A 25,268-nucleotide genomic window follows, 5' to 3' on the forward strand; every position below is an offset into this window, starting at 1 on the left:
AATTTGTATTTCTATTTGCTGTACATATGATCATACTTAACTGATAATCTAAGGACTTGCCCTGACATTGCATATTGTCAGGGAGTTTGATTTCTTCTGTTTGTGTAGACTTAATCAGATTAATATACATGAAATAATTTAAACATGCACTATTTATGTAGAAAATCCAAAATATAAACTTGTTTATACACATGAAACGGTTGTATTTTTCATTTGTGTGTGTGTATGTATATAGTTTATCATGTGAACTAGGTAAGCACTTTGCTTGAGCTTCATGTCTCTTGTGTGCATTTTTTTTTATATTTGTACTCTTTTTACTGTATTAAACTGCTGGTATCATCACTTTTTTACCATACTAACACTTTTTGAAATCTGATGTGAATTATTTTTTAAAACATTATTGCAGTAGTTTGGATTTGGCATTGTTCAGCACTTGCCTTCACTTCTGAGTTACAGAAAGGAGGTGATGTTGCTCTGACATCTGGAGCAGCATTCATCAGACCTACAGCATGGAACTAATCAGCAAAATCCCAGCCTGAGAGCTCTTTTGACTCAGAAATATTCATCTCCAAAGGAATTTGGATGGGAGAAAGACAAAACAGAGGAGACTATCACCCCTGAATCTGGCAGCTGTGGGTGGAAATTATAAGTAAAGTAGGCAGGCCCAGCCTGCAGATGAGCTGGGAGAGTGCAGCAAGGTTGCAGGTTACTGGACATCTTTATTATAGTTATCTGTGGAGCAAGTGTATCTCTTCCCTGAAGTTTTATCTTGCAGCAGGCCAGGAGCTAACATCTATCCAAAGCTAGAGTTGTTCACCTGTTTCCTCTTCTAGCAATTGTTCTACAGTAATTCCTCACTTAAAGTCGTACCGGTTAACGTTGTTACGTTGCTGCTCAATTAGAGAATGTGCTCGTTTAAAGTTGTGGAATGCTCCCTTATAACGTTGTTTGGCAGCTGCCTGCTTTCGTCCACTGCTTGCAGAAAGAGCAGCTGGCGGGGGCTTGGAACCAGCGTGGACTGGCAGCCCCACTATCAGCTCCCTTAAGTTCCCTGTGCGGAAGCTGCCCAGCAGGCTATCAATTGCTGGGCAGTTCAGCTGTCCCTCCCCCCACTGCCGTGTGCTGCTCCTGCCCTCTGCCTTGGAGCTGATCCCGGGAGCCTCCCTCTTGCTGTGTGGGGGAAGGGGGAGAGGGGTGTTAATGTCAGGGTGTCCCCCTCCCATCGCTCCTGACCCTTTACCCCCTCTCCATAGAGCTGTGGGGGTGGGGGAACATGACAGGGCTCAGGATGGAGGGAGCTTGCTGGCAGCAGCTGCTGTCTCAACTTGCTGATTAACTTAAAAAGGCAGTGTACTTAGAGTGGGGTCAGTGTACTTAAAGGGGCAATGCGCGTCTCTTTCACACACACGATGTGTGTCTCTGTCTCTCTCTGCCATGCTGTCTCTCCTCCCTCCATTCCTGCTACCTTGTAGAGTGTGAGACTGCATTAACAACATGTTAACCCTTGAGGGCTCAGCGGAGTGCTAGTTCATCATTTAGCAGTAAGGCATTCCCTGGGAAATATCCCACCCTCTTCCACCCTCTGACTTCACCATCTCAACCAAGTTTCACAATCATCATTGCTGTGTACAGTATTAAATTGTTTGTTTAAAACTTCTACTGTGTATGTGTGTGTGCATGTGTGTATATAGTCTTTTGTCTGGCGAAAAAAATTTCCCTGGAACTTAACCCCCCCATTTACATTAATTCTTATGGGGAAATTGGATTCGCTTAACATCGTTTCGCTTAAAGTAGCATTTTTTCAGGACCATAACTACAACGTTAAGCGAGGAGTTACTGTATTTTTATGAATATTTAAATATTTTTAAACTTATCTGCAATGAAGATTACTGAGTCTTTTGGGTAGCTGAATACTTACCCAAGTGTGAAACCTACCTCTTTCGTGATGTCACAGATCACTATCTTATGATATTGGTTTGGCCAATAGTGATGTGTGATTTCTACTTTTCTGGTTAACTTTTTTATTTTATTGCTGCCTTATCCCCTCAACCTACCCTTACCCCATTTGTCTGTTTTTGTTCACTTGCTGTGTCTTGTCTGAAATGTTGATTGTGAGCTCTCTTTCTTAGGTTGGGATTTTCTGTTTTGTTATGTGTCTGCTCAGCACTTAGAAAAATGGGGCTTTTGATCTTTGATAACACAAATAAGGGCATTTCTATAGAAAAAACGTTTAAAACTACAGTTTTATAATTTATACTACGTCTTTAAAATGACTTAGCCCAAGGCAATTTGTAACTTCAAAATTGACTGTGTTCCTCATCTTTCCTGATTACATCCATCTTGTAATGCTGCTAAGTTTAAAATAATATTAAGGATTGTTCATTGGTCCAATAGTATTTTGGGGCATGATAGTGATTATTGAACATTTTCATCTGTATTTTCAGACATGGCCATCTTTGTAGTTACCAGAAGTCATTACCACCTGATGACTAAAAATGAATTTGAAACCAGTTCAGTTCTCCCTCAGTTCCCCTAAAACACAAGAGAAGTTATCCGTAATAGGGGAGACTCCCTCCAAATTTCAGCTTGCAATGAACACTACTACATTTTGCATTCAGTAGTGTTCTTGTTGGCAATTCCAGCAGACAGGCCAAGAGTAGAATTTGTCATGAGACTCACTTACAAGTAGTTCCACCAATTGAGGCACATTGGTGGGGAAATTTGCGTTACTACTGCCATGCTGTGCTGTTCTGTGTATAAAGGAATTGATGGTTTCTATGGATGTCTATGTGGCACTTATCCAGAGCACTACATTTAGTAGAAAAACTTTTTTTTTTTTAAGTTACAAACCCATCTTTCATTTCAGACATTTAAAAATCACCACATAGGTGTGTAACCTTTGTGGCTTCTTACAGTTCAAAAACTGTTTTTATGCAATTGGTCCATAATGTAAAATAAACTGCCATATTCAGTGTGACTCTGAATTTCAGTTTTAATTTTTACTGCTGTACTTTGTGTATGAAAAATGATATGTTAACAACACTTAGCTTAACGTTGCTTCCCCTCTTTCAGGAACTCCTGTGACACCTGTTACTCCAGCCAATGTGGTACAAAGTTTACCTGATCCTTGGGTGTCTCAAATTGCTAATACAGACACACTTGCTGCTGTTGCACAAATCTTACAGAGTCCCCAAGGCCAACAGGTAAATACTTTTTGTAGGTAATTAGACTTTTGTACTGTATGTAGTCCACAATGTTTGTGTATGAATGATACACATGAGAGTATTTATCAGTGTTGTTAATTTATTTTTAAAAATTTGTCCTCCGTATAATCAGTTCATAGAGATGGTTCTCCAGAGATAAGTTTGAAACAACATTTAACAATTCTTTTTATCCTTTTGAAATTCTCTTGGTTCACTGAACGTATCCAAGAAGGTGACGTCAGAAACCAGAAAAAGATTCATTGCAGCCCATACAATGCATGGTATTTACAATGTTGCAGAGGGAGCCTTCTAGGATATCTTCAGTGAATCAGGAAGTAACAAAATATTTTCAGTGTGGGGGGTGAAAGATGCTTTAAATGATAGTTAAAACTTATTTCTATGCTGAATACATCCTGTATGTTAAAACACGTCTCTGGGTGTATTGGGGGATATCAACATAGAAGTCTGTGATTAACTCAATTCTAATTTTTCTTTTGCAGTTCACCTTTAAATATTCCATTTATTTTCATTCTCAGGATATTCAGGAAGTTATCAGTATCCTTAATATGACTCTTGGCCTACATTTTCAAAAGTGACTGAATTTGGGTACCTCAGTGTATGAATGCCCAGCTTGATACATCTTGGATACCTGATGCTGAGAAAATGCTGAGCGTCTGTTCTCTGAAAATCAGGCCATATCAACATTCCATAAGTTGGACACTGAAAATCAGTAGCCCTTTTGAAAATGTAGGCCCTCATCTTCAAGTAATAATGGCATATACTGCTACTCTGGCAGTCCCTACTATCCCAATTTGAGTGGGCTGCAGTGGTGGCCCTGGATGAAAGAGATGTTTAATGGCTGCTGTGTTGGGGAACTAAAAATATCCCATCCAAATTAGTGAGTAGGAACTACCACAGTATCAAGCACCAGTCCTGATGCTGCCATCTCAAGGGCTAAAAGTGCAACAGTTTTGCTGTGTTCAGATAGGCAGTGCCATCTGTAACTGGCCAGAAGCCTGAGGCAGGAAGATTTTTAGTCTGGTCATGACTCAGGGAAATTGACAATAGGAACTTGAGTGAGAGGGTACCAGAGTGAGGTGGAGAGCCTGTCAGGAGAGGTGGGGTAAAAAGGTAACATGGAATAGGGGACGGTAGGATTTGGTAGGGGTGGTGTCTTACAGAAGGAGAGATGTAAAATGAGAATGGGGAGATGTGGGGTAGGAATTGTATGAGAGCGTGAAGATTGCTGGCTAGAGTATATTTTTAAAAGAAAAAGAAACAACAACAAAGAAGAAAAGCTAAAGACTGTGTGGACCAGAAGGGAGTTACAGAGTCTTTAAAAGATGGCAGAAGGTACAGAAATACCTTGTGGATCAAAAGATGAGAGAAAGGAAAGATGGGACGCAGTATGAGTATGGCAATATATATTGAAGATAACATTAATATATAAAGGAAGAGAAAATGGGGTCTTTGGTAGTTAGATGATTCCCTCCTTCACATTTTAGGACTGTATTTTGTGGGTGAGAGAGAAGAATCTGTGACTCAGTTTGTGGTGGTACATATGGGTAAGATGAGAGTGTAGCGATAGTAAAAGGAGAGAGAGATGGGACCCAGCAGGAGTATAGAGACAGGCAGGATGGTGACCAATCATCCAAGATTTTCCCATTCTAGGGCTTCCTCCTCAGCTTCTTCAGTTTGATTCCTGCCTCACTCAGAGCAACATACAAAGAGGTGACTTCTAATGGTGGCTAGACATGACCATAGTCTCTTAAGAACACACATGTAGAAAAGAGAATTCCTCAGGAGTAAGATCTTTGACAAAAACCTTTTGAAAGAAGTCTAAGATAGTTGGAATTCCAGTTCATCCAGCGGGAAAAAAAAACTGTCCTGCATTATGTAGAAAAAAATTCCCACATCAGAATTAAGGTGAGAGAAATTGAAAAGGGGTACTCTGGCCTCCTGAGGGCAGCATGGGCTGGACCACCTAAACAGAGATGCCCAACCCCATCAACAGTGCAGAACAAGGTCCAGAGACTTAGGGTAGTGGGGTCTTATCTCATGAAAGTATTGAAGCACCTACTCCTTCTAGTCTGAGGTTACCTTGGGGAGAGCCTCTTTCCATATGGGTGAGCTTCTTTCCCCTTTGCACTAGCAAGGTTGGTAGGTACTATCTGAGGGGAGCTTCATCACTTGGTAGATTTGTAGTTCTTTTCCCTGAAGGCGCTTTTCAGGTAGTAATAATTTTATTTCGGAAGACTCTTCACATTTTCCTGTAGTCCTCCATATTTAGAATTCCATAATGGTACATCTATCATAGATTTTTTTCAAAAGTCACAGCTTCTTTTCACCTAAATAGGACACCTCCCTTTAGAGTTTGTCCCAATCTTAAACCAGGAACAGAAATTTTTGACACACCTTGGATCTCAGGAAGGTCCTCATAGTGTACTTGGCCTAGAAACCTTCAGAGAAACAGAACCCCATGTATCATTCTCTTTTACAACTCAAGATATCTTGTTATGTTATGGCCAAATGATTCAAGTCCAGTTTCCCGGAGATTTATAGGACTGTAAAAGTTCCTTGTACATTGAGATTTGTACCCATCCCAGCAGTCATGGACATCTGAGCTGCAGAGGGAAGGCATCAATAGAAAAGATTTGTAAATTTTCCTGTACTACTTGTTTTTTAAGCTGCTCATTATCTGCTTAATGTGCAGATGCTGCCCTTAGCTGCTGAGTGCTTGGACCACTCCATTCAGGAGAGTTGATGGAGGCCTTTGGGATTCTTGTTCCTCTTATTACCCATCTTCTGCCTTCAGGCTCCCTCTTCTGATTCAACCATGAGTCTCCTGTTGTCCCTTCCTAGAGTGTTTTCTCATAAAATACTGCTGTACAGAACCCAGTATCTGTTCTGTCGCAAGATGAGCCACAAAAAGGCAAATTATATTCCCATTTATTGGCTAATTTGCTTTTTCTGGCTTGGTTGAGACAGTGCAAACTCCCACTGTTAGACTTGCAAAGCCCAAGCTTCAATGTGAGACTTGCCTCGTAGGCAATATAGATACACAAGTGCAAAGCCTTGATGTAGACATGCTGCACCAGCATAAAATGAAGCTTGTACCAGTGTAACTTACTCTGCATCAGTGTAAGTACACTGGTACAACTTTTCCTAATCTAGATGGGCTGTTAAGAGGGTAGAGCAGGCTAACAGATTATTTTACAGATCAGAAGGAATCAAACTGGAGAAGCAGAAGAGGGAGCCCTAGAAAGCAGAAAAATCCTGGATTGTGATTGGTCATCATCTACCTGTCAGCGAATTAGGAGGTGGAACCTCATGTCTACAGTATCTTGTCTGAGCTGCAGAAAGCAAATTAGCCAGTAAGTGGGAATATAATTTGCTGTAACTACCAACAGACTAAACTGAAATTATAACCCTGAGATAGATATACTGCACTGGTGAAATCTTTATTCATGAGAAGGGCAAAAAGCTAGGTGAGTTTTATTTTTTTGTTAATTTAGTTATCGCTCTCTTTCTTCCAGCTTCAGCAGTTAATACAGACACTGCAAATACAACAACAGAAGCCACAGCCTTCACTACTTCAAGCTCTGGATGCTGGTCTTGTCGTTCAGTTACAGGCCCTCACAGCACAACTTACAGCTGCAGCTGCAGCTGCCAACACACTTAATCCACTGGAACAGAATGTCTCTTTTAACAAGGTAGAAGTTGGAGGACCAAGTTTGAAGAAATGCATTTACTATTTATATTTAAAGTCTTCATATGGGTTGTGTCTCTATCTTTAGTGACTTGTTAAGAAGTGCATGACTAAGCTACAGAAAAGGTTTTTGCACACAGGCTTTTCCAAATACAAAAAATATTTTGAGAGTTATACAAATACACAAATGATGTATTTAATATAATTTAAGGGTAAAAGACGTTTTTCAGAAGACTACAGTTAATTTCCATTAGTAAAACAAAGTCGTTGTATTTCCTTCTATAATTGTGTAGAAGGAGGATCTGAATTAACAAATTTGACGATTATCTGCACAAGAAGGAAGGTTGGGCTTGTATCTTTTTGCCTTCTCACCTCACCCTTCCTTTATGGCATACAAAGAAAGTCTGAAAGGTTTTCTCAGGGGAAAACATACTCTAGAAATTCAGGTCTTACGTACCCTAGTTTTCCAGTAAGACTATAGATGACTGGAGAATCAGTAGGTTTGTTACATCATAAATACCCAAGGAAATAACTGTACTAGAACTTCAAAGTAATAGTGACCACAAATATAATAAAGTTTACATTCTTAGCAGGAGGATCATATGAAAGCTAGTACTGTAACACCTAAACTTCAGAGAGGGATTTTGTTTTTAAAGGGACAAACCTAATCAAAAAGACTCCAAAAGTGAGGAAATTAAAATCCTTAGACATAGTATGGAGGTTATGTAAGTATGCCTAATAGAGCACAGAAAGCATGCATACCTTTTTTATTTTTTTTAAGGGAGGAGAGAAGCCAAGAAGAAAACAGATAGAGTTGAATGGCAAGGTAGATGAGCGTACCATAAACTATGGCAATGGTAAAATATAATGTTAGGAAGGTTTGGAGGAAATTTGAAGACGAAATAACCAAAAACGTAAAAACAAGTTATTTCAGTATATAAAAAGCAGGAAGTCTGTGAGTGGGTAGTCTCTATTATTAGGGAGGATAAGGATGTTGTAGAGAAGCTAAATTATCTTTTCATCAGTCTCTTCACTACTGAGGATGTTGGGAGCTACCTATCCCAGACCATTTCTTTTCAAATAATTAGCAGAAGGAATTCTCAGACAAGTGTGAAGTGTTTGTAATATCCTACAAGTCTGTGGTAGTTAGCGTGGAGTAGGGTAAGTGTTTGAGTGTAGGCAGCTATGACCTAAACCAGACTTGACTATGGCTGACCTAAACCAGAGTTTTGCCTTAGCAAAGAGGTGTTAGGCTTTGTCAGCCATTGCTCTAGGACTCTGTTCCCAGAGTATCTATAGAATCTGTAAGAATAGAATGATAGTAGGTGTGGTGTTGGGACTTCGGAGTTTAGTTTGCATTGCAGAGATGGTGTATACCTTAACTCTGTAATTCCTGTTTTCTGAAGTGGGCTGTGTTACCTTAACTCTTCATTTCCTAATTTTCAGAGGTTTGAGTCTAGCTGAAATACATTCGAGACAGGCATGAGACACCACTGGGCAACCTTAAGTTTGTGTATCATTTAAACCCTTGAACAGATGACCAAAATGGTTGAGTATGGGTCATGCCCTAACTGCTTACTAGAGTCTTTTAATCTTCCCTCTAATTACCGTTAATTTCCTTGACAATACTTTAAAAGTGAAATTAGTCTGACTCTAAATTCTTTGAGGTAAGGACTACCTTTTTGTTCTGTGTTGGTAAAGTACCTAGCACAGTGTGGACCTGGTCCATGACTGGGGTTCTTAGGTGCTACAATTAGTTAGTAAATCCCAAATGGCTGAGATTAGTTTGGGAAGGATTAGATTGCACCAAAATGTCATAATAAAGGGTGACTTTTGTAAACAGATTATTTGTGTATGGGGAAGGAGCTCTGTCTCTGGAACAGCTTGCTCAAGTGATCCAAATGTAGACCACCCTCCCTGCATCCCCAAGAGGTGCATCAAATTTCAAGACAAAACTGAATTTGTGCATTTTAAAGCACACCTAGAATAATGGTCTTTTAATAGTAAGTGATTTTCAACCTTAACCAAGATGAGGCACTGTCAGAAATCTTTGTGTCAAAAAAGTAGGTACTGGAACAAAAACATTAAATTAAACAGTGACAAATCACCATCACCAGATGGTATTCTTCCAAAAGTTGTTAATAAAATATTCAATCTCTTACCCTCCAATCCTCTGCAGAGACTAACATATTGTTATTGTTATATGTTATTGTTATAAAAAAGTTGCCTAATGGTAATTTATAGCAATTATAGACCCATGATCTTTAGTTTAACAAGAGCCTATAAAAACAGGGAAATGAAGTATAGACTTTTAATGATGGAGCAAGTCTTTAGACCGGCTTCAGACCCCTGCTCAGGGAAACCCCCTGTACAGGGACCTTCCATGTCTGTCAGTGCCCTGTCATCATTGAGACCATGGTCACTAAAAGCTTCCAAGGGGGAGGATGACACTGACACCCAGGTCTCCAACATTCTCCATGATTGAGATACTGATAACTGTTCCACTGGTATGGAGAGCTTCGCACTCTTAAGTATAAGGAAGGGGATAAGAGGAGCAAAACATCAGAGTGTTCTTCTTCAAAGAAAATATGCTCACCGGAAACATCAGTCCCTGAGAGGAGTGCCAGTGAGGCTCTGGGTACTTTGAGTACTGTGAAGCACAATAAGACTTCATCTGAGCCCCATACCTCAGCGATAAGAGTTCAGTACTGAAGATCACTATTTCTTAGCGATCAGCTTCAGTGCAGCCCTTGACACCCTCAGTACCAGCGGCAGTGCCTCACATGGCCTCTGCAATGTCATCGGCACTGATAGTGAGTTCTCTTGTATTTCCAGTACCGCAGGAATTCTTGTACCCAAGGAAGCTAGCGGTACCAGATGAGCCTGAGACTCCCCTCCTTGCAACGTCTGGATGCCTCTCAGTACCAAGGTCTGCTGGGCCACCAACTGTTCATGTTTCTGGGAGACCTTCTTCTCCTTCTTCAATTATCCACTGGGTTGGGGGAAGCGGATCACCTCCTTTACCATATATGAGGATCATTCCAACTCACTCTGAACTTTTGATTCAAATATCTCCAGTTTATTCTAGCAGAAGTTGTTCTCTGTTGCAGATGCAACAAAGAAAGCAATCGTCTGGTGCACTTTGGGAGGACAGGTGCTGGATTTCCTGTCCCCACCTCCACTCCCATCCCCACACATTTTTCCCCATTGGCCTGATTGGGATCCATGGGCAATATATCAGCAACAATTTTGAGGGACCTCAACTCAGTCCCACAGGGAACACACAAGACTTAATTCCCTGGTACCTTCCATCCCTCCTCCCCATTCTGTGAGCCCCAGGGGAACTTTGAGGAGAAAGAGGCAAGATCTAACAAGGAGGTTACCCCCTTAAAAACAGATTACAAACACCTGATGAGGCAGTAATGCCACCACTGCCATCATTAGCTGATGACTTTAGGCACTTCCAGGACTTGATGAAGTGGGTTGCTGATGTCTTGCAGACTCCCCTATATGTAGTCCAGGATTCCTGTCACAAGCTCCTGGACATATTTCCCATCTCTACCTCAGCATGGGTGACACTGCCAATTAGTGAAGCCCTCCTTGAGCAAACCGAGTCTACCTGGTAAACTCCAGCATCAACCCCGCATGCAAGAGAGCTGATTTAAAGAAAAACAAAAAACCCCCAAGTCCCAGTTAAGGATTTTGAGTTTCTATTCCTTCACCCAGCACCAAACTCTCTGGTCATGGACAGTGGATTAGGCTGTGCACCAAGACAGATATGTTATACCTTACCTAGGATGTCAGTTGCTCAGGGTCTTAGGCCTGGTCTACACTTGGGGGGAGGCGGGGGGGGGCAGAATAATGTAGCTGAAATTGACATACTTAGATCTACTTACCGTGGTGTCTTCACTGCGGTAGGTTGACTGCTGATGCTCCCCCATTGACTCCTCCTTGTAAGGTTTACACTTACCTCCTCACTCCGGTGGAGTAGTACCGGAATCATCGGGAGAGCGGGCGATGGTTGATTTATTGTGTCTTCACTAGATGCAATAAATTGACCCCCGCTGGATCGATCGTTCCGGAGGTAAGTGTAAACATGCCCTTAGAGTACACTCTGCCATGGCTAAGGTGTCATGAGTGGCCTTCCTCTATAATGTTTTCTTCATTGAAATCTACAGAGTTGCTTCTTGGAGTTCTGTACACACATTTGCACAGCACCACTCTTTTTACTTCTAGATCTGATGCTCACTTTTGTCATCATCATCATCATGAATAGGTCAGAATATGAACAAGAGGCTGCTAGGCAGCTCTCCAACACCACTTTCTACAAGCCATTACCCCTCTGATCCCACTGAGGGTTACCAAAAGAAACTACAGCATTTGCTCAAGAAACTCACTGAAAAAGCACAAGAACAAATCCGCACAGACATACCCCTGGAACCTGGAATACCTGGGGTATTCTGTCTGCTACCCAAGATCCATAAGCCTGGAAATCCTGGACGCCCCATCATCTCAGGCATTGGCACCCTGACAGCAGGATTGTCTGGCAGTGTAGACTCCCTCCTCAGGCCCTACACTACCAGTACTCCCAGCTATCTTTGAGACACCACTGACTTCCTGAGGAAACTACAGTCCATCGGTGATCTTCCTGAAAACACCATCCTGGCCACTATGGATGTAGAAGCCCTCTACACCAACATTCCACACAAAGATGGACTACAAGCCGTCAAGAACAGTATCCCCGATAATGTCACGGCAAACCTGGTGGCTGAACTTTGACTTTGTCCTCACCCATAACTATTTCACATTTGGGGATAATGTATACCTTAAAATCAGTGGCACTGCTATGGGTACCCGCATGGCCCCACAGTATGCCAGCGTTTTTATGGCTGACTTAGAACAACGCTTCCTCTACTTGCGCTACATTGATGATGTCTTCATCATCTGGACCCATGGAAAAGAAGCCCTTGAGGAATTCCACCATGATTTCAACAATTTCCATCCCACCATCAACCTCAGCCTGGACCAGTCCACACAAGAGATCCACTTCCTGGACACTGTGGTGCTAATAAGCAATGGTCACATAAACACCACCCTCTACCGGAAACCTGCTGACCGCTATTCCTACCTAAATGCCTCCAGCTTTCATCCAGACCACATCACACGATCCATTGTCTACAGCCAAGCTCAATGATACAACCGCATTTGCTCCAACCCCTCAGACAGAGACAAACACCTACAAGATCTCTATCAAGCATTCTTACAACTACAGTACCCACCTGCTGAAGTGAAGAAACAGATTGACAGTGCCAGAAGAGTACCCAGAAGTCACCTACTACAGGACAGGCCCAACAAAGAAAATAACAGAAAGCCACTAGCCATCACCTTCAGCCCCCAACTAAAACCTCTCCAGCGCATCATCAAGGATCTTCAACCTATCCTGAAGGATGATCCCATCACTCTCACAGATCTTGGGAGACAGGCCAGTCCTTGCTTACAGACAGCCCCCCAACCTGAAGCAAATACTCACCAGCAACCACACAGCAAAAACACTAACCCAGGAACCTATTCTTGCAACAAAGCCCGTTGCCAACTGTGTCCACATATCTATTCAGGGGACACCATCATAGGAGCTAATCACATCAGCCACACTATCAGAGGCTCTTTCACCTGAACATCTACCAATGTGATATATGCCATCATGTGCCAGCAATGCCCCTCTGCCATGTACATTGGTCAAACTGGACAGTCTCTACGTAAAAGAATAAATGGACACAAATCAGATGTCAAGAATTATAACATTCAAAAACCAGTTGGGGAACACTTCAGTCTCTCTGGTCACTCGGATGCATCCGATGAAGTGAGCTGTAGCTCACGAAAGCTCATGCTCAAATAAATTGGTTAGTCTCTAAGGCGCCACAAGTACTCCTTCTCTTTTTGTGAATACAGACTAACACAGCTGTTACTCTGAAACCTGTTTCTCCATGGTTCCCCCCTCCCCCCCACCAAGGTGTTCTTGTCAACTGCCGGAAATGGCCCACCTTGATTATCACTACAAAAGGTCCCGTTCCCCTCCCACTCTCCTGCTGGTAATAGCTCACCTTGAGCGATCACTCTTGTTACAGTGTATATGGTAACACCCATTGTTTCATGTTCTCTATGTATATAAATCTCCCCACTGTATTTTCCACTGAATGCATCCGATGAAGTGAGCTGTAGCTCACTCACCTTACCTTCTCCCCTCTCTCTAAATTCTGGTTTCATAAGACTGGTGTTTAGCAGAAGGAATTGAGGAATTTTATAACAATAAAAATTGTTATAATTTTTGCTGAATGTTCAGTGCTGAAAGAGGGCACTTGTGAGGCACTGCAAGTGCAGAGACAACAGTCTTGAAGAACTACCACAGTTTCCATGGCAAATAACTTGTGTTTCTTAATCTATATAGTTCGTTTGTGTCTGATTTTTTTCCCTTAAAATTAAATCATTGACAGAAAACAATGCCCTAATTCCTTGGACATCCACAAGCAGTATATAACAGGTAATTCTTCTTCAATGCCATGTTTGATGTTGGCGTTGGCCATAGTAATTGGCCGACTGCTAAAGGAACAAGAACACACACACACAGATTATATATAATGCTTTGCCCCAGGAGAGTAGTCATTTCTTTACTATTGGGCAACACTTGTTCTTCTTGGATTATCAGGCAGAAGTCAAGAATGATGTAGCTAAGGGTTTTCTATTTAAAAGAATGGTCAGGTTTCCTACATTAAGTCATTGCAGAAATAGAAACTTCTTGTTTCTGGATTACTACGTATTTTGTATGGCTTGGTAGGAAACGTTATAAAATATGCTCTTTGTAATGCTTGATTTGTTTTCTCCTAGAAGCTGATGGACAGGTTTGATTTTGGGGAAGAACCTGAACTCAGTGAAGAGCCTAAAAAGGAAACTCCCACTTCCCAACTGTAAGATCAGGTTGCATTCCTTTTAAGTTAGATTAATTTGATCATTTTTCCTATTAAACATGATGATGATTGAACATTCAGTGTGAAAAGTAGACCAGCTGTCTGGTCCTTCAGTATATGTAAACTACTATACTGGAGCAGTGGTAACAGAGAACAATTTACATGAATTTGAATGATGGACATGTATATGTTTTAAATGTTTAACACAACATCTCTACCATTGCATGAGAACCCTTCATCTGGATGCCTACCATTTTAGAACAGAGAGAATGAGAGTTTGGTCTGAAGATAGCGCTCAACTTAGATACTCCTGGGGGATTCTGTGCCAAAAAATTCAAAATTCTGCAAATTTTATTTGTCAAAATAATGCAATATAATCACGCCAGTTTCAGTTGTTTTGGTAAGTTATTTAAACTACAATACAAAAAAAAGTCACTAACTGTTCAGCGTTTCCTAGACACATGAAAGTTAAGTTACAAATACTTGGTAACTAATACCCTGCATTTCAGTTATACTCCTGGATTTTCATTTAAATTCCGTTACAGAACACCAATTGGGGGGGGGGGGGGGAGAGAATGTCATTTTAAATAGCTCAGACTTTCACACATGAAAGTCATATAGTTTTGCTAATCATTGTTCTGGACCTAGTTGGGTACTTTGAGAGGTGCTTGATTCTTATTGTCCTGACATTTTATTGACTGCTTGGTAAATGTTTTATTTGCCCTCAAAAGTCTTTTTTTATTTTTTTTTTTAAATGGGTAAGTAAAAATCTAACCCCATTGTGCCACTTTGGCACAGGAAAAAAATGAGTGCATAGATCTTCCTAGCTGATTGCCTTACTGGAATTTATAAGGCTTTACATCACTCTGGCGATGTAGGGGCCTTAAAACTTTTACAGGTTTTTATGCTCCTGGGGGAATTGACAGAGAATGGGAGCAGTTAACTAACAATCGTAATTAACAATGTTACTATTCAGACAGGTTGCTACATTTCTGCCTCAGAGAATGAGATCAATTAACCATCAAAAGCAACATTAACAAAATGTGGTGGTTTTTTTTACAAAAGCTATTTTCTTTAACTTAAAAACAAACCATTTTCAGTAACATGATTTTAATGTAAGTATTTTTTCAATTCTCAAGAAGTTACATTTTACTAGGCAGGCTACTACACTTTTGCCTCAGGGACAGAGCCTTCCTCCTGCATAACAAAAAGACCTACTCTCCTCCATGCCCCTTGAGCTGCAGTATCAAGAGAAAGGGACGGAGTCTCTCTTGCTTGTTGGCCAGCCCCGCCCCTGATTATGATCAGCGTCGCGCCCGCGCACACTGAGCCCCCTCTCCCCACGCAATGATTTGTGTCTCTGAAGCTGCTCCAGGCACTCTGGAACAGATGCGCTGCCAGGAAAGAGACGTGTGCCCCCCTGCAGATTTCTTTTGCGTTTTTCTTCATGGGGGGCAAAGAAATATGCGGGCCATATAAATTCTGTGCCCCCACATGGGCGCAGAATTCTGTCAGGAGTAACTTAGAGTAACAATCTTGTATTTCACTCGGAGGGATAATAATTGCAACTAAGGAGTATGTTACTAAGTTCATTTGTTTGAAAATGTATGTGTAGCTTGCTGCTTTTTAAACTATGAAATTTTTTTTGTTAGGTTATTTAGTCTCGAGAAAAACTTCGATGTTAAAGGTTTTTCAATTATTTTATTTTAGGCCTCTAGTATCAGAGTCTGTGAACAACTCACTTTTTCATCAGCTAGCTGAACAACTGCAACAACAAAATTTAGAACATCTCCGACAGCAGCTCCTGGAGCAACAGCAGCCTCAAAAGGTAACTACTCCATCTTGTGGTTATCATAGTGAATGATTCTAATGTCTTCTTCCTAATACTTTTACTCATAATAATGAAACTCTGTCACTGGCTAATCACCTGGGCTAGGCTTGCAAAGTGATGACTTGGAGCAAGTGAAGGCAAAAAGCATAAAACAAAAAAACTCACAAAACAAATGTGAGCTATACATTTTGTACTTTGTACTTAAATTAGGAGAGACTAGTATTCAGCTGAGGTGGAGACACGCTTCACTTTCAGTTATCCTGTCCACTTCTTAACTAAGATTTTTTTTTTTTAAATGGTTTCCCTTCTTTCATGGAGGGCTGAAAGATGACATGCTGCTCTGACTTGTAAGAAAAAAAGGGATAATTAAGTACATTTCATTTACTGTTTGTATCACATTTAGTCATGCATAAATCCAGAAAATTCCCAATTTAGAGAAGGACCTAAACTTTGAGCGGATGCGCTTCTCTCTGATTGGGAAGAGGATCGAGTAGGTTGTATGCTGCTGCAGCAGATGGAAGGGGCTTCTTTCAACTCCTCCCCAAGATCATTCTGTGCCCTAGTGACTGAGTGATTTTGTTCTCTTCTCAGCCTGTGTGCGCAACTCAGCAGACACCATCCATTGCCCCACTGAGGACTCATGGTCCAGACAGCCCATGCTCATTTTCTAGCTGATGCTGTACATTGACTCTCTCTCTCTCTCTGCAATGTAGTAAAGCTCTGATTCCGTCTTCCACAAAGCAATGAAAGCTTGCGCTACTTAGCAAATACTGCTACAGCCACATATCCCTGTGAAGGAGTAATAGAGTTTTTGGTAGCTATTAATGTACATTATCTAGAAATAACTATTAAAATTCCAGAATAAATATATTGAATAGGTTAGGTACCTTCCAGTGAAATGTGGTGTTCTTGAGTGAGTGAAATTGGTTGAGTTTAGGAATGAACTAATTTTGGGGACTGTGAATTTAGCATTTCTAATTCATTCAAGAGTAGGGTGACATGTCTCACCACAGGGGATTACCACCTGACTCCCCCATTCCCGATGTGCTCCAATGTGTGCTTCCAGCAGGTGCCTCTTAGCTGATCAGCATGGGAGAGGGAGTTACATCTAGTCCTGGTTGCAGCTGAGAGGCGCAGGCTTCAGCTGAAACATACAGCAGTTACTCTTAGCGTGCAGCAAGCTATGAAGAGGAACTTTGGTTTTGTATCCATGCCCTGGTGAGAGAGACAAAGTGAGAAAGAAAGCAAGAATAAAATGCAAAGGTTCGGGAGGAGTAGGAGGGCAAAAAAACAGACAGAAGGAGCAAGGAATAAAGTAGAAACTGGAAGCAGGGAGCACAGGAGATGTTCAAAGGACAGTTGTGTTTTCTTGATCTTGTTTTCCATAAAACCAAAATGGTGGGTTCAGGAAAAATAAAGCTGGTGTTGAGAGGCAAATACATGAAGCAAGAAGGTAATGGGACAATGACATGCTTCAGAAAAACAGGAAGGTGATGTAGAAAAATCTGGGTACTGTTCAACATTCTGCCACTTGATGTCACTAAATAGCGTAAGGTACAGAGTTTTTAAGCAGAGTGGAAGTATAAAGAGAAACAGCTGTATATTTAAAAGAATGCTTAAACACCAGAATTCAGTATCCTTTACTTCTGTTTTATCTCTTTGGGTATTTAAGACAGACACATCTTCCTAAAGGATACATTTGGTTAGCAGTCTAGAAATTGACTTCTAATAATTGACATGACATTTTAAAAGATTCATTACAAGAATCGTACATTAAGAATCCACATTTTTCAAGTTTGTTTGTTTTATTTGGAGCTATCCTTTGGTCAATTTTTAGTTTAGTTTTCATTCATTTTATGAATAGCCAGTACTGTTAGTACTGGCAGACTCCATCATGGTGCCCTGGCAGTTTTTTGGATGCAGCGCACTACTGTTGTTAAATGATGGTAATAATAATAGCTTCTTCCCAGTCTGTCAAGATGAGAAGTAATATTCTATTGCACGTGTCCTGTGTGAAAAAATTATTATAAAGACAGTTTTTTAGAAAATTGTCTTTCTCTGAATTGAATTTAAAACTATAAAAGTCATATTTTTTCTTCATGTAGAAAGCCATCAGCCTTCTTCAATGAAATTCACATAATCTCACTTCTGTTGTAGTTAAATTGGAGAGTTGTTTCCTTCATTTTTCTAAAATGTGTTAATTCAGTAAAAGGATGTTTTGGGAGAGAATTTTTTTTCCAAACAATATCTACGTTTCAGATAGGAAGCTTGTTATCCCAACCCTCCAGCTTGTACATCCAATGTACACATTGTTTATTGTAAGCATTCACTTTAACAAGCCTAAGCTCTAAAACTAAAATGCAGTAAGTGTGACTGTTAATTTTTTGTTAATAATTAACTATTTTATAGTTTACATTCTAAAATTAGTGTGATTTGTGACATTTTTCAGATGTAGTTGCACTGATAGATTTCTTTCTTGTAACTAACATCCTGGCATAAAATACTACAGTTTCATGATTTGTTTTGTCTTACTTGTTTTATCTTAAATCTCATACTGGTCCAAAAGATTGGAATTAAATGAAGATTTTAAAATTAAATTTAAATTGGTGTTGCATTTATATCACACAAAATAATTAGTCATGAAAATGTGTGGTTCTCGATGGAACTGATTACAATAAGTTATCAATGACTTATGTACCAACAATATTTATAAATTTAAAATAATATGACTATTTTGATATATGCTTCTTAGTATTGTACAAGATTACTATAGTCACTCAGGGTATGTATTTGTTTACTTGTTTGAGTTTTTTTTCTAATTAACCAGAATTGTGAAAAGATAGTCATCCTCGATGAACATTATCTGACTCATTAACTTGATGATGGTATTTTAGGTGGGAACTGAAAACGCACTGGCTCTGTTAAACTCTGTTTGTGTATTGGAGTACAGAGTGGAATAGAGGGAAATCAGGTTCAACTCAAAGTTCTCTTAGCAGGTTATTGCTGCATATTAACTTGATGTGCATTTACAAAAAACAAAGTGGTAAAAAAATATCCCAGACACTTGCAAATAAACTCTTTTCAAAAATGTTCTAACAGTCATGTTTGTATGTCCTGTGTTGTATCGCTCAGTGACATAACATACAATCTGGCTTCCAACCTTTTAAAATGTAATATTAATTTCCTGTGCAGGCAAGCCCTGAGGAAAATCAAGAGGGAAATTTTGGATCAGAGCACTCTGCATCACCATCACAAGGGAGTAGCCAACAGCAGTTTTTAGAAGTGGAAACAAACCTAGATGATTCAATGGATATTCAACAACAGGTGAAATGTACCATTTCTGATTAAATTACTGAGATTTGAAGAAAAAAATTAAACTTCAGAAATTATGTTGTATCTCTTTGTATGCCAATGTATGTTTTGTATATTTTTGCTTATATTTCTCATTGTTTCCATACTTAGGATATGGATATAGATGAAGGGCAAGATGTAGTTGAGGAAGAGATCTTTGAACAAGAAGAAAAGAAATCAGCTGTTCGTTCAAGATCAAGAACACACTCGAGATCTCGTTCAAGGTTTCATAATAAACTTATTACTCAAGTATAAGCAACTTTATCTTATTCTAAAATACAGAGGCACTGTTGTTATATTTGTTGTAGCTATATCATCATTCTGGATTTCTTGGCTTCCAGCATGGTTATGTGTTGCATTGGAATAGAACAAATAGGTACATAGTTAAACATAGGATTAAGTGATATAGTAACTTAAGACTTTTTTTTGATGTGGCAACTTATTTTGTTTAGATTTGGATTCCTGAAATTTTCAAGTATCTTCCAAGTAATACAAATAAGTAGCTAAAAAAATTGTTGACTTCGGGATGGACTTTTCCTCTGTAATGCTTATTTTTCTGCTGTAAACTTTGCAGTTCTTTTTTGTTGAGGTCAGACTAATGCTTTTCTCCTCCACCACACTAATGATAGTACATTTCTTTTCTCTATACAATAGTAAAATAAAATGTGACTAATTTTTCTAAACTTTTAAACAAACACTAAGAAAAGTCCATATTACCGTACTGAGTTGTGATTTTTAGTAGGGCTGTCAAGCAATTAAAAACATTAATCCCGATTAATCACATGATTAAAAAATTAATCATGATTAATCACGTTGTTAAACAATAAGAGAATACCATTTGTATGAATATTTTTGGATGTTTTCCACATATTCAAATATATTTATTTCAGTTACAACTCAGAATACAAAGTGTACAGTGCTCGCTTTATATTTATTTTTATTATAAATATTTGCACTGTAAAAATAAGATAGTATTTTTCAGTTCACTTAATACAAGTACTGAAGTGCAACATTGTTATCATGAAAGTTGAACTTACAAATGTAGATAGTTATGTACAAAAAATAAGTGCATTCAAAAATAAAACAATGTAAAATTTTAGAGCTTACAAGTCCACTCAGTCCTACTTCTTTGCAGCCAATCGCTCAGACAAACCAGTTTGTTTACATTTGCTGGAGATAATGCTGTTTACAATGTTCTTGTTTACAGTGTCACCTGAAAGTGAGAACGGGTGTTCACATGACACTATTATAGCCATCATTGCAAGATATTTGCATGCCAGATACACTAAAGATTCATATGTCCCTTCATGCTTTATCCACCATTTCAGAGGACATGCGTCCATGCTGATGATGGGTTCTGCTAGATAATAATCCAAAGCAGTGCAGACCAATGCATGTTCATTTTCATCATCTGAGTCACATGTCATCAGCAGAAGGTTGATTTTCTTCTTTGGTCGTTGGGGATCTGTAGTTTCCATATTGGAGTGTTGCTCTTTTTAAGATGTCTGAAAGCATGCTCCACACCCTGTCCCTCTCAGATTTTGAAAGGCACTTCAGATTCTTAAATCTTGGGTCAAGTGTTGTAGCTATCTCTAGAAATCTGATATTGGAACCTTCTTTGTGTTTTGTCAGATCTGCAGTGAAAGTGTTCTTAAATCAAACAATATATATGCTGTGTTGTCATCTGAAACTACCACAACACAAAATATATGGCCGAATGCGGGTAAAACCATGGAGCAGGAGACGTATAATCCTCCTCCAAGGAGTTCAGTCACAAATTTAATTAACACATTTTTTTAAACAAGCATCATAAGCATGTCCTCTGGAATGATGGCCAAAGCATGAAGGGGCATACAAATGTTTAGCACATCTGGCATGTAAATACCTTGCAATGCCGGCTACAAAAGTGCCATGCGAACGTCTGTGCTCACTTTCAAGTGACACCGCACAAGAGAAGCGGGCAGCATTATCTCCCATAAATGTAAACAAACTTGTTTGTCTTAGCGATTGGCTGGACAAGAGGTAGGACTGAGTGGAGTTGTAGGCTCTAAAGTTTTACATTGTTTTGTTTTTGAGTATAGTTATGTAACAAAAAAAATCTACATTTGTAGATTGTACTTTCACGATAAAGAGATTGCGCTACAGTACTTGTATGGGGTGAAGTGAAAAATACAGTGTTTTATCATTTTTACAGTGAAAATATTTGTAATCAAAAGTAATATAAAGTGAGAACTGTACACGTATTCTGTTTTTGCAGTTGAAATCAATATATTTGAAAATGTAGAAAAACATCCAAAACATTTAATAAATTTTAATTCCTATTCTGTTAACAGTGCGAATAATCGCAATTAATTTTTTAAATCGCGATTATTATTTTTTGAGTTAATCATGTGAATTAACTGTGATTAATCGACAGCCCTAATTTTTAGTGAAACAAAAATAAAAGTGGAGTAAGTCTCTCTCCTGACACCTGTTCAAGGTATTAAAAATAAATGTTTTGTAGGTCACCAAGAAAACGGAGGTCCAGGTCACGGTCTGGTTCCCGAAAACGTAAACACAGAAAACGTTCACGCTCAAGATCAAGAGAAAGGAAGAGAAAATCATCTCGGTCATACTCCAGTGAAAGAAGAGCTAGGGAAAGGGAAAAAGAACGCCAGAAAAAGGGATTGCCTCCTATTCGGTCTAAAACACTAAGTGGTAGGTAATGCTTATTTTATGTTTTTTAATACCTTAGTATTCAAGAGAGAGGGAAAAAAAGTAGCCCTTTACATTTCTCTGGCAAGGAAACAAAATTTATATTAAGTACCATTATGACTAATTTTAGTCTAGTAACTGAAATCTCAAAAGTTAGATTGTTAATAAGTAATTTTATAATTAATCTATAAATATGTCAGTCATTTAATCATGAAGAAAGTAGGATTTTGTTCCTTCAAAGATTTTATTCTTGTAAAAATTATGAGCAGTGGTACCTGCCCCATAGACAAAACTACAACGTAGATTCTGTTTAATGTTGAATTTTGCATTCCTTCTAAAATATACCTAGTTAGAGTGACTTGAAAATTGATGTTCCAGTTCAGGGGACAGGATAGAGTTTGTGATGCAGATTTGAGGTCATTTGATCAATGGGTTCCTGAGAAATGTTCCCCCTTCCACCCTATTCTGAAATTACCTGTTTCTAAAATGTCAGCGTTCTTATCATACTTTTTTTGTTGTATATAGGGACTAAATTGGGGTGTGTTGGGCTGGATCCGCAAGAAACTTACATCACTGGGATGTTCCTGTTAAATTTGTGTGTACAACACCAAGAACAGTATCCAAATCCCAGTTAATTCAAAGTTGTTCATCTTTAGTTCTGGTTCTTTGGAGTGCTGCTCGAGACAGCTGTGATCCCTTCAGGGAACACTAGCATCCTGAAGATGGAGGAAAAAAGGGAGGGGGGAGAAAGAACCTCCCCCACAAAATATCCTTTAGCCTAGAAGAATGTGTACTGGGGTGGGTGCCAGAAGCCATGAATTCAAGTGTCTTTGTTCACTGATAGTCTGGATCACTTTACAACCATTGTTATTAGTGTTGTGCATATTCTGCTGCTGCATAATGTACAACAGATTTCTAGTAATAGGAGGTGTATGTTCCAGAGTCTTAGCTTTCTTTTTCATAAATTGTCTCTAGATCCTAATGTTTGCAAAGATGATCTTGAAAACATTGATTTAGTGTAAACCAATGCAGAGTCATCTATCTCAGCCTTCAGACAATTTGAAACGTACCCCTAAGAGGTGTAAACTGCCTTATCCATTTCAGTCTGGGCCCACTGCACTTACGTTTTCCCAGGGTGCTTTGGAATTCAGCATTTTGCTGCAGCCTGACGCCTTACAGTTTGTTTTTACAGTTTGCCTGACCTACTTATAGGTATCTCTTGTTTTATGGCTTCTCCACAAAGAAGAGTTAATTAGATTTATAGTGTATATTTCCTGCATTGTTGAGCTAGGCAGCAGGGAGCTAGAGCTGGTGTCTCTGTCTTCACTAACAAGGTCAGCTCCCAGACTGCTGCGCTGGGCATCACAAAATGGGGAAGAGATGGCCAGCCCTCTGTGGAGAAAGAGGTGGTTAGGGACTATTTAGAAAAGCTGGACGTGCACAAGTCCATGGGGCCGGACGAGTTGCATCCGAAAGTGCTAAAGGAATTGGCAGCTGTGATTGCAGAGCCATTGGCCATTATCTTTGAAAACTCATGGCGAACGGGGGAAGTCCCGGATGACTGGAAAAAGGCTAATGTAGTGCCAATCTTTAAAAAAGGGGAGAAGGAGGATCCTGGGAACTACAGGCCAGTCCTCCTCACCTCAGTCCCCAGAAAAATCATGGAGCAGGTCCTCAAAGAATCAATCCTGAAGCACTTACATGAGAGGAAAGTGATCAGGAACCGTCAGCATGGATTCACCAAGGGAAGGTCATGCCTGACTAATCTAATCGCCTCCTATGATGAGATTACTGGTTCTGTGGATGAAGGGAAAGCAGTGGATGTATTGTTTCTTGACTTTAGCAAAGCTTTTGACACAGTCTCCCACAGTATTCTTGTCAGCAAATTAAAGAAGTATGGGCTGGATGAATGGACAATAAGGTGGGTAGAAAGTTGGCTAGATTGTCGGGCTCAACGGGTAGTGATGGATGGCTCCATGTCTAGTTGGCAGCCGGTGTCAAGTGGAGTGCCCCAGGAGTCGGTCCTGGGGCCGGTTTTGTTCAATATCTTCATAAATGATCTGGAGGATGGTGTGGATTGCACTCTCAGCAAATTTGCGGATGATACTAAACTGGGAGGAGTGGTAGATATGCTGGAGGGCAGGGATAGGATACAGAGAGACCTAGACAAATTGGAGGATTGGGCCAAAAGGAATCTGATGAGGTTCAGTAAGGATAAGTGCAGGGTCCTGCACTTAAGACGGAAGAACCCAATGCACAGCTACAGACTAGGGACCGAATGGCTAGGCAGCAGTTCTGCGGAAAAGGACCTAGGGGTGACAGTGGACGAGAAGCTGGATATGGGTCAGCAGTGTGCCCTTGTTGCCAAGAAGGCCAATGGCATTTTGGGATGTATAAGTAGGGGCATAGCGAGCAGATCGAGGGACGTGATCGTCCCCCTGTATTCGACATTGGTGAGGCCTCATCTGGAGTACTGTGTCCAGTTTTGGGCTCCACACTACAAGAAGGATGTGGATAAATTGGAGAGAGTCCAGCGAAGGGCAACAAAAATGATTAGGGGTCTGGAACACCTGACTTATGAGGAGAGGCTGAGGGAACTGGGATTGTTTAGTCTGCAGAAGAGAAGAATGAGGGGGGATTTGATAGCTGCTTTCAACTACCTGAGAGGTGGTTCCAGAGAGGATGGTTCTAGACTATTCTCAGTGGTAGAAGAGGACAGGACAAGGAGTAATGGTCTCAAGTTGCAGTGGGGGAGGTTTAGGTTGGATATTAGGAAAAACTTTTTCACTAGGAGGGTGGTGAAACACTGGAATGCGTTACCCAGGGAGGTGGTAGAATCTCCTTCCTTAGAAGTTTTTAAGGTCAGGCTTGACAAAGCCTGCAGGACCAATCCTGCTTTGAGCAGGGGGTTGGACTAGATGACCTCCTGAGGTCCCTTCCAACCCTGATATTCTATGATTCTAGCTCCTGCTAAAGCTTTGCTGGCTGAAAGCTGAAGTGTAGGCTGGTGAGCTGAGTAGCCTGGAGTTCAGTGCAGAAATTGAAGCCTGGGGAGATGCCGACAAAAGAACTGTAACTGGGCAGGTTATTGGAAAGACGTGGGAGGTCTGGAACTTTCTCATGTGGGGAAAAAGTGCAAGGAACCTGAGTTATTATGGGGGTTCAGGAATGGTGGGAGTATTGGAGCCCTGCCAGCAGTAGGAGTACGTGTGGATGAGGGCCGGGGATCTCTTCTTTGCTTACTGGGGAGATAAGATGGACAGGAACCAAAGGACACCAGGAGCTATGGAAAAATTGGCTGAGAAGGCACAGGCCAAGTCTCTTCTTCTCTGGTATATGTAGAAATATCTTTTGGTAAATGTCAGGAGGAAAGATGCTCTTGTGGTTAAGAGCCCGAGGGATTGTCTACATCTATAACTTCTGTTGACCTGGCTATGTTGCTCAGGGGTGTGAAAAATTCACATTCCTGAGCAACATAATTAAGTCAGTCCAAGCCCCAGTGTAGATAGCACTACGTT

The 25,268-nt window shown here is 40.2% G+C and overlaps 1 protein-coding gene across 2 annotated transcripts in view; it reads left to right on the plus strand.

Annotated features, from left to right (window-relative positions):
* Nucleotides 1-25,268, plus strand: part of SCAF8 (SR-related CTD associated factor 8) — a 135,833-nt gene that overhangs the window by 39,388 nt on the left and 71,177 nt on the right. For both annotated transcript variants that reach the window (XM_073337718.2, XM_073337716.2), the window contains exons 6-12: nucleotides 3,073-3,203; nucleotides 6,740-6,916; nucleotides 13,795-13,874; nucleotides 15,585-15,702; nucleotides 18,898-19,029; nucleotides 19,168-19,280; nucleotides 21,560-21,753. In XM_073337718.2, coding sequence (XP_073193819.2) covers nucleotides 3,073-3,203; nucleotides 6,740-6,916; nucleotides 13,795-13,874; nucleotides 15,585-15,702; nucleotides 18,898-19,029; nucleotides 19,168-19,280; nucleotides 21,560-21,753 — 945 coding nt within the window. The remainder of the gene's footprint in view (nucleotides 1-3,072; nucleotides 3,204-6,739; nucleotides 6,917-13,794; nucleotides 13,875-15,584; nucleotides 15,703-18,897; nucleotides 19,030-19,167; nucleotides 19,281-21,559; nucleotides 21,754-25,268) is intronic.

Source organism: Lepidochelys kempii, chromosome 3 (genome assembly GCF_965140285.1).
Source record: "Lepidochelys kempii isolate rLepKem1 chromosome 3, rLepKem1.hap1, whole genome shotgun sequence".
Lineage (NCBI taxonomy): Eukaryota > Metazoa > Chordata > Testudines > Cheloniidae > Lepidochelys > Lepidochelys kempii.